General features: G+C 43.9%; 1 protein-coding gene across 1 annotated transcript; it reads left to right on the top strand.

Moving 5' to 3' along the window:
• Positions 1-6,597: 6,597 nt before the first annotated feature.
• On the top strand, positions 6,598-9,588 carry BBIP1 (BBSome interacting protein 1). The gene is made up of 3 exons (XM_082225059.1): positions 6,598-6,819; positions 7,364-7,451; positions 8,779-9,588. The coding sequence occupies exons 2-3, from the start codon at positions 7,412-7,414 to the stop codon at positions 8,949-8,951; spliced, it is 213 nt and encodes a 70-aa protein (XP_082081185.1). The 5' UTR covers positions 6,598-6,819; positions 7,364-7,411; the 3' UTR covers positions 8,952-9,588.
• Positions 9,589-9,753: the final 165 nt, after the last annotated feature.

Genomic DNA, 9,753 nt, shown 5'->3' with positions numbered 1-9,753 from the left:
ATTCAATAGAGTATCATTGTCAGAATCTCATCTCATGAGCCAATCCGGACCCTGTGATCATCATCATCTGAGGCAATGCTTTTCTAAAGGAAAAAAGGTACCGGTATTCAACACAAAGCTGTTACAGTAAGTGTCACACTTTTAACATTTGAAAGGAAAAGGTGCTGGTGGTGCACATCCTTGAGTGCCTCCAGAAAAAAGCACTGATCTGAGGCCATTCTTTGTGTGCCCCCTTCATGAGAGGCAGTTTGATTATTACTTCCTAAGATTAAAGACTCCAGTGTACAGTACTTCCTAAAAAGAAAGTCCAACTGCATTTAGTGGGGCTCAGTTCTGGGCTGCAAAATATGGAAGGTTTGTCCAAAGCAGGGGTGGGCAGCCTGTATTCCAAGGGTGCATGAAGCCCTTAGTCCTATTTCAGATGGGTGGGAGAGCCAGAAGGAGAGGTGGGTAGGAAAAGGCCACAATGGATGGAGCAATGGAGCAAAGCTGGATGGGTTTTAACTTGTTTGCTGTTGACTCTGCAGATCCCTTGTTGTTCTGAGTTGAAATTTCATTGTACTTCTGGCCAGTGGCGGAGCTTCATGGTCCGACACCAGGGGGCAGAGAGCAGGCGGGGGTGAGGCTTGCGTGCATCCCGGGGGTGTGCCGTGCCACCCACAGGGGCATGGCACCCAGCGCAGGCAGGGGGCAGCCGCGATGGCATCCCACCAGGATCGCGCTGCCGGGGATGGTGCGCTCCCCCTGCACTCCTCTTCCTCTGCCACTGCTTCTGGCCTTGCCCCCCACACCACACCACACCACCTTGCTATTGCATATGAAAGGCAGCATAGATATATTTAGGGCTTTTTTTCAGCCGGAACTGTTTCAGCACCTCTCAGGTGGGCTCTATTGCCATTATAAGAAAACAAGGGAGGTGTTCATACTGAGCTCCAGCACATCTTTTTCTATAAAAATAGCACTGGGTAAATTTAAATAAATGAATGAAAAAGGTAACATGATACCTAGTAGGAATTAACATGTAACATTCATGTTGCATAAGCACTGGTTTCTCTGTGCAATTAACCAGAGTTGTTTATACCCACAAACATGCAAACTTATTCCCGTGAATGAACTTAAATTATGGGCAAATAAGAAGTGGACATTGGATGTGGATGGTAGGAAACATGGATTTCTGTCTAGATGAAACCAGTCATCTATGCTACCACATATGATATGAACAAACCAAAAAGTTATCTTCGACGTGTTCAGAAAATTCCAGCGAAGGGATATTCTTGAGCACCCACGAGAATAAATTGCCCCATGTTATATAGCAGATGCAAAATTTCCTCATGATCTTAATAGGTACAAAAAGGAGGCTTCCAAAAGCCCACACACATTATAAATGCCAGAGGATTTTAAACCTCACAAACTGGCAGAGCTCACTCATTTTTCGTCTTCTTGTGAAACTCAACTTAAAACATCTTTGGCGCAAACTGCACAAAGACAGGAAATAAAACACAGCCTCGCCCTTTGCAAGTTACTGACAAGGCTGTCATTCATTTTCTACAGAAAAGTTTTCAAGTAAAAACTGAAACTTTCTGAACTGAATAGTGCAGTGCTTGAAGAGGGTGTGTTAAAAATCTTGCGGCATCCATTAGATAGGTGAGATCACCTGCCTTGGGTAGCAGCTATCAGATCTGAAGTATTATTAAAGAACACAAATGGTCAATTATTTAAATATTTCATATTTTTACCATAGGGTGAGGCAACATCTGATATCAAATATATTACGATTTAATTTAATAAAATCTGTGACATTCTTACGCTGTTATGGAAAAGCTTTTGACTAAGAATGCTTCCAGATGGAAGCTTAATATTTAAACAGGCTGGTGAAATATCATAAATGAGTTATTGGCAACAGGGTTCATAGAATCATAGAGTTGGAAGAGACCACAAGGGCCATCGAGTCCAACCCCCTGCCAAGCAGGAAACACCATCAGAGCACTTGTTGTTGTTTTTTTAAAAAGTGTGTGTGTTTGTGTGTGTGGTACTGGGTTCCCACTGCAAAGGATAAATCTGGATTGAATGTGGGGGGATATGGGCTGGTTTTTTAATGGCACTGTTGTGTGGGTATGGCAAAAAAACCAACCACACTTCCATGCATGGGGCACACCAGTTCCACAATAAACACCTGTCTGAAGCAGTGCTTGAAACTCCCCTTGTTCTAGGAGCATTTTGCGACAAGGCATTTCATTAGCGAAAGCGGTTTCTGAGCTTTTTACAGAATCCCAAATGTACATTGGTAGTTGCCAGGCTGGTAATCAAAAGAGGAATATGTTACCGAGTTTGTTATATAGATCCAGGTCATCAGTAGACTGACAAGCCCCAACAAAAGTAGGCCCCAACAAAAGATAATACAGCTCTCTTAAAGGCTAAAGATAATGAATCCCTAAAGTAATTCCCAGAAGTTTTGAAAATGGAAACCAGCCAATTGCATTTTGAACTATCAAGTCAACACAGAGAGTTATATTTCTCCTCCAAAACATACCCACATCCACAGGCTGCAAAGCAAGTTAACAAAATCTCTATAAAATTTGGGGAGTGAAAGAGCAGGGACACAGAGGCAAAAGTGTGCAGACTAAACTCCACTCCTGCGGAATTAAGTTCAAAAGCTGGTGTCTTTTGTTCTCCTTTTCCCATGTAATCTGACACTGTTAGTTTAAAATCAAGGCAGATTAAATTGCCAGAAGGGACATACTGCTCATTATTAGTTAACATGTCTACTGGAGAGACATTTTGCCATCATGGCAGCCAGAACCAATTAACTCCCTTTGATTCCCACATGCGTGGGAATGAAAGGCGGGAAAACACATGACTATGTCTTGGGACTAATGAGTTCAACTAGGAAAAGATAATAGAAAACTGTGGGGGGGGGAGAGAGACCTTGAACAAGTCCACAGCTTGTTATGAACTCTGTACATCAGTTCAGAAGAGCCTTTTTCAGAGTTATAAATTTTATGCAGGGCCAGCGAAATAGAAAGTTGCACATTAAGCACTGAAGATGGGAGCTTCCTTGCAACAAGGTGTGCAAGAGGAACAAAAGGTGATCCCACTGCATGGAAGGGCTACACAGTATATTTTGTGCCCAGAGTACCGAAAAAACTTTATTTTTGGGGACCCACCCCCTTCTTCTTCCCCACCAATTTCTTTCAAACTGTTTTTAAAACTATATATATATATATATATATGCAGGTTTTGGTGTCTTCGGGTGTCTTCCCGTGTAAGAGTCGGGGTGTCTGTGCGACGTTTCGACGAGGTCTCACTCGTCATCTTCAGGCTGGTGCTTTCGGCTTCTTGTTACTGGAACAGAGCAGAGTCTGGTGTTTGAGTTCCTATAAATACTGTTGAGGGGTGTGGTGTATAGACTCCAACGTTCTGGGCAGAGAGGAAGTTCCTAGATTAGTGTGCCTTTTCTTCTTTTGTTCCTTAATTACTTGAGGGATATCTTGGGTGATTTCATGAGTGATATTCTGAATATCACTGGGTGGGTCATTAAGTGTAGATTAGTTGCTAAAGCTTTCGTGTCTTGACCTCTTGAGGTTGTGAAGAGTTTTTCTGAGAAGATGGCTGTGCTGCATTTAGTTGTGCTCTGGCTTGGCTTCGTGTATAGGGGCGAGCTATGGTTTTGTGCCTTGTGCCAGCCAGATCTGTGTGGGGATTGCAGGGGGGTGCAGCATCCGGAGGTGCCACTATAGTTTGGCTACTGGATGGAGTCTGTAATATGTCTGTGGAGAGGGTCTGGGTTTGGGTCTGGTGTGGTTGATTGGTGACGGCGTTCTGTGTGCCTCTGGTTCTGGTGTCGGTTTTTGTGGGGAGGGCTAATTTCCAGATGTCTGGCAGGCGGGACGTGTCGTCACGCTTGTTCATGTTGTGAGGGTGTTTCTCTATCTCGATGGCTTCCATGATTATTCTCTTGTGGTGATGTTCCATGTTAAAGAGCAATTTGGAATCTGCAAAATTAATTTCATGTCCTGTTTCTTTCATGTGTTGGAAAAGAGAGGAAGTTTTTTCTTCTTTTTTGACGGCATTCTTGTGTTCTGCGATACGTGCATTTATTCGTCTGTTTGTTTGTCCAATGTACGTGGCTGGGCAGACTTTGCAGGGTATTTCATAGACCCCTTGGTTTTCCAGCTGGATTTTGTCTTTTGGGTTTCTGAGGATATTGGCTATTTTTTGGTTGGTGCAGAAGGCTGTTTTGATATTGTGTTTATGGAGGATTTTGCTGATTTTGTCTGTAGTGCCCTTGATATAAGGAAGGAGGGCCATGCCATTGTTTTCTTCTGTGTCTTGGTTTTTGGGGGGTGTTTCTTTTTGGTTTCCAAAAACCAAGACACAGAAGAAAACAATGGCATGGCCCTCCTTCCTTATATCAAGGGCACTACAGACAAAATCAGCAAAATCCTCCATAAACACAATATCAAAACAGCCTTCTGCACCAACCAAAAAATAGCCAATATCCTCAGAAACCCAAAAGACAAAATCCAGCTGGAAAACCAAGGGGTCTATGAAATACCCTGCAAAGTCTGCCCAGCCACGTACATTGGACAAACAAACAGACGAATAAATGCACGTATCGCAGAACACAAGAATGCCGTCAAAAAAGAAGAAAAAACTTCCTCTCTTTTCCAACACATGAAAGAAACAGGACATGAAATTAATTTTGCAGATTCCAAATTGCTCTTTAACATGGAACATCACCACAAGAGAATAATCATGGAAGCCATCGAGATAGAGAAACACCCTCACAACATGAACAAGCGTGACGACACGTCCCGCCTGCCAGACATCTGGAAATTAGCCCTCCCCACAAAAACCGACACCAGAACCAGAGGCACACAGAACGCCGTCACCAATCAACCACACCAGACCCAAACCCAGACCCTCTCCACAGACATATTACAGACTCCATCCAGTAGCCAAACTATAGTGGCACCTCCGGATGCTGCACCCCCCTGCAATCCCCACACAGATCTGGCTGGCACAAGGCACAAAACCATAGCTCGCCCCTATACACGAAGCCAAGCCAGAGCACAACTAAATGCAGCACAGCCATCTTCTCAGAAAAACTCTTCACAACCTCAAGAGGTCAAGACACGAAAGCTTTAGCAACTAATCTACACTTAATGACCCACCCAGTGATATTCAGAATATCACTCATGAAATCACCCAAGATATCCCTCAAGTAATTAAGGAACAAAAGAAGAAAAGGCACACTAATCTAGGAACTTCCTCTCTGCCCAGAACGTTGGAGTCTATACACCACACCCCTCAACAGTATTTATAGGAACTCAAACACCAGACTCTGCTCTGTTCCAGTAACAAGAAGCCGAAAGCACCAGCCTGAAGATGACGAGTGAGACCTCGTCGAAACGTCGCACAGACACCCCGACTCTTACACGGGAAGACACCCGAAGACACCAAAACCTGCATTCCTGTACCCGTGAAAATCTACGAAAGCATATATATATATATATATATATATGCCGCAACCCACTCTGGGACCTTATGGTGAACCACAGGTAAGAAATTGAATAAATAATAAAAATAATTCAGACATTGCAAAATCATTCAGAAATCATTCAGTAAGAGTACTTACTGCCAATACATAATGAAGGATATTTTTATAGCTGGGATTTGTTGCTTCGTAAAGCGAGATAAGCACCGTAACCCCAGAGTTGTCCGTGACTGGACCTAACGGTCAGGGGTCCCTTTACCTTTACCCTCAAAATGCAATGCTGCATTTATTATTTATTTGCCATTTATACCCCACATTTCCACAATAAAGTAAAACTGAAGGTGGCTTGCATATAAAAATATAAACCACAACAAAAAATAAAAGCAATCCGGACAATGCAAACGATAAAACAAAAATTGCAGTTAAGAGGGGACGAAACAGAATTATTATTTTTTAAAACAACAACAACACAGTATCAATATTGTCTACTATGTTACTTCAGCATTAGCTTTTAGGTAGGAGGTGAGTTATTGGGTTAGGCAAGAATGGGAATGTGTATCCACTGCAGCATGTTAAAACTGCAACCCTGGGTTCAGAAGTTAGCCAGTGTCCCCCGAAAAGTGTGCGGACGAAGGGCATTCTGCACATGCTTAGGGGCTCTGGGAACCTTTTGGAAAAACCCATAAGAGGAACAAGTGTTACGAGAGTAGGGCCAGGGTGAGGCTCTCCTGAACTAAGCCACGCCTGACCCGGATGGCCGTTTGCAAGCTATATGTGTTTACATCAATTGGTGCTCCATTCCAGCGTCTCCCTGCTCATCCCCAGACGCCCCAGTGCACTGTCTCTGTCAGTCGAAGTCTACCAGGAAACGCGAGAGAGGGCGGGGCGGCGGGTCCCGATGGAACGCAACCTGCGTCACCCTTGGAACAACCGCTCCCCCCCCCCCCGCGAATCGCATCGCCCACCGCCCGCCCCTTGGTTGCTAGTAGCAACGAAGACGTTACTGCCCTCTCGGCCAATAATAAAGGCGTCTAGGCGCGGTTGGCCTAGAGGCTTGAGGAAAAGGAGGCAGTCCTCACGTCCGGCTGCCGTTTGAACACCGCGTGCGGGGAAGATGCCTTATTCCAAAGCGAGGGAACCGCTCTTCCTTGGGATCTCTATGGTGCTCCGTCGTGCGTCGGTTGAGCCACGAGTTCGACGCGGAACCAGAAGTGTTTGTCGCGGGTGGTTGAGGCGGTTCCCGTGCCTTTGGGCTGCTATGGTGGTCCCCGCTGCGGGTTGAGCAGCTGAGCCCGGCAAATAGGAGCGGGGAGGCAAGGCAGGTGAGGGAGGGACCTTGGGGGCAGGGATGTGGAGGGAGGGGCGCTGAGGAAGGAGGAACTCTTTCAATTTGGGGCTTTTAAAGTGCGGGATGGCGGTGGGTAAGGCGGGACGTGATGGGGGACGTAGATAAATCGCACGTGGTGTGGGGAAATAAACAGGCTTTTTCTCTTCCTCTCCTAGTACTAAAATGCCCCCCCCCTTCCCGAACGGGATATTGGAAAATTCAGTGCAACTTTTTCTCCCAGTGTAGAGTTGGAAGGGGCCCCAAGGGCCATCTAGTCCAACCCTCTGCAGTGCAGTTGCTCCTCAGAGGTTTTGCATTTGCAAGGCGAGGTTGCTTAGTTACTCCCAAACATCTCCAGCAGGTGCTTAAACAGGCCCGAGCTAACATTCATTAAGCAAGTTCTAGGGCAGCTCCGCCTTATGAAGATCCTGGATCAGCTGAAGTCAGATTTGGCAGCTGCCTATCTGCTTTAAGCTAAGGGAGGAAAGGGGAATATAGGAATGCAATGTTCACCTTTACAATAATCCCATGATTTCTAGTCCTAGACAGATTGGCGGTGGTGGTTCTTCAATTCTGGCACTAGAAGAATGTCTGAATTAAAATTTCGGGAGGTGCTGCCCAAGCAAGGTGAGTGACTTTTCCCAGCATTCATCAAAGTGCACTTGCCAAGCTTTTCAAGTGGCTGTTGTGTGTCTCCTGTGCTTACCTCTTGTGATTCCCCCTTCTTTTTGCCAAGTTACAAAGGTTGCATGGGGTTTCACCTTATCACACTACAAGTTGGCAGCACTCTTAAGGTTGTGTCTCTGGCAAATTCTTTATCAGCACTGCAAGATTTTATATCCTGCACTTTCTCCCCACAGCGTGATTAGGGCAGCTAACAGGATGCAATTTGGTGAAATCATAGCCAGTATACGATACTATAATTTGAGGACAATTACAAAAAACAGTGCCTGAATGTGCCTTCTGGAGCTCTGGACAAATACAACTGTATTCAAATTCCATCAGAACACGAGCAGGGAAGGGGACTGTCTGGAGAGACGGGGTGCCAACACAGAAGCAGCCCTCTTGTGCATTCTCACCTTCCTAGGCATCCACAGCAATGGTATTGCAAGAAGAGTCTCTTCCCGATTGTAAACTGTGCATTGGGGCATACTGAGAAAGGTGTTCCTTCAAGTACTTGGGCGCCTAGTACTTAAGATATCTGTATAATAGTACCAATACTTAATAGTACCAATACCTTAAATTGGACCAGGTAGCTCACCAGCAGCAGTTAAATACTCTCAGAATTGATGTGATGTTCTCTCTGGCCATCTACAGATGTCTGAGAAACATTACATTGCAGGGATTTTTCCATGTAAGGGAATATGTTGTTAATATATAACACAGGATCAGACATGTTACTTCAAGGTAACAGTTTACCACTGGCCTTGTTACAATGTTGAGATCTGAATGCTTCCTTACGGAGGATTATGGAGCCTTTATTCTTCTCTTCATAGAAGTAGCCTGTTTTATAACTATTAATAGTTTTACACCCGTTCAGCTCTTTCATGCTCTGCATCCTGTATTATATATCTCCCCTTAAGAAGTATTTAAGAAGGTGAATAGATTAGGTTCTTTCAGCAAGGCTTGCCCTTTGACCCTTATATTGGAGCATATTTGTGCTAAGGGGCTAGTATCACACTTGAACTCCATTTTTTTAGTACAGGTACACAAATGGCCCAATAATAGGAAAAGCTTTGATACCAGCGGCTGCCAAAAATATGAGGTGCTTAAATGGAGACTTCCATGTGTACTGCTCTACACAGCTGTCATATTTCACAGCTCAATAACTCGGAGAAGTGGGTTTGGTGGCATCCACATGGAACTGTAGTGTTTGAACTTGCAGATATATTCTTGAATATATATTTTATGAGCTTTGTAATTATCTTTGGTTTCTCAATTTTTCTTGTTTTAGGGATGTTAGCAGTAGAAGATGTGACTACTATGGTGTTATGCAAGCCGAAGCTGCTACCTTTAAAGTCAGTTACCCTAGAAAAGCTTGAGAAAATGCAACGTGAAGCACAGGAAACTATTCGACAGCAGGAACTACTTGCTCAGCAATGTTCAAACTCTGAATTCGTTCAATAGTTTACTTAATGGAGTTTCTGTACTGCTGTATCAATGTATATAGCAATATGGTATGCTGTGTAAAACATTACACATAAACAGGATAGTGGTTGTAGATTCTTACAAATTTTCCCAATTGTACTGCTCTCTTTTAAAATATATTCAAGTATGTAGTCATTTAAATCCAGGTAATCTTTTAAAAAATGGCATTCAGAATCCTGCTCCAGGATTTCTGTATTGTTTTTCATATCATAGGTCAACTTAGCAGCCTTACATACGTTACTGAACCTTTAACTCAGCATGGGGAACCTTTTTGGCCCAGCAGGTCAGATCATTCACCTCTGCAGGACAACTCTTGACAGGTGGCAGCTAATTTGCCTGTTACCCAATATCATAATGATGCTGGATGATTGCCATGAGGGTTGCCACACCCACCAGCCCATCCCTTGTGCAACACTTGGGAACCACAATGCAAGTGGCTTTGCCAGCCCTATGCTCAGAAAATTGCAGTGTATTGGGCTGACAAAGCTGCTTTCTACAGAGATCAGCTGAGCAATTGGGTTTCCCAAGGTTTAGGTTTAGAAAGGTTGACATTTCTTGGTTGACATTAATAAAACTTATTTCTATACTATTAAATATACCAATATGCTAAAGAGTACTATTTTGTGTTGTCTTGAATTATTCATTTGTACTGTCACTCTTGCATTGATAAGATGAGCAATGAAACAATGAAAACTTTCAGTACACACCCTTCTGTCTGTAGACATGTCTAGGTTCATGAGAATTTAAGGTGTTTTTTTAAAAAAAATCCATTCTATCTAAT

The sequence above is a fragment of the Podarcis vaucheri genome (genome assembly GCF_965113315.1).
Source record: "Podarcis vaucheri genome assembly, chromosome: 5".
Classification (NCBI taxonomy): domain Eukaryota; kingdom Metazoa; phylum Chordata; class Lepidosauria; order Squamata; family Lacertidae; genus Podarcis; species Podarcis vaucheri.
This window is presented reverse-complemented; position numbering and strand designations above follow the sequence as displayed.

What these genes read in the sequence shown, in the direction of transcription:
- BBIP1 (XM_082225059.1), top strand. Translation starts at nt 7,412, where the DNA reads ATGTCTGAATTAAAATTTCGGGAGGTGCTGCCCAAGCAAG. An exon ending in GGAGGTGCTGCCCAAGCAAG is followed by an intron (nt 7,452 to 8,778) that starts GTGAGTGACTTT and finishes TTCTTGTTTTAG; the next exon opens with GGATGTTAGCAGTAGAAGAT.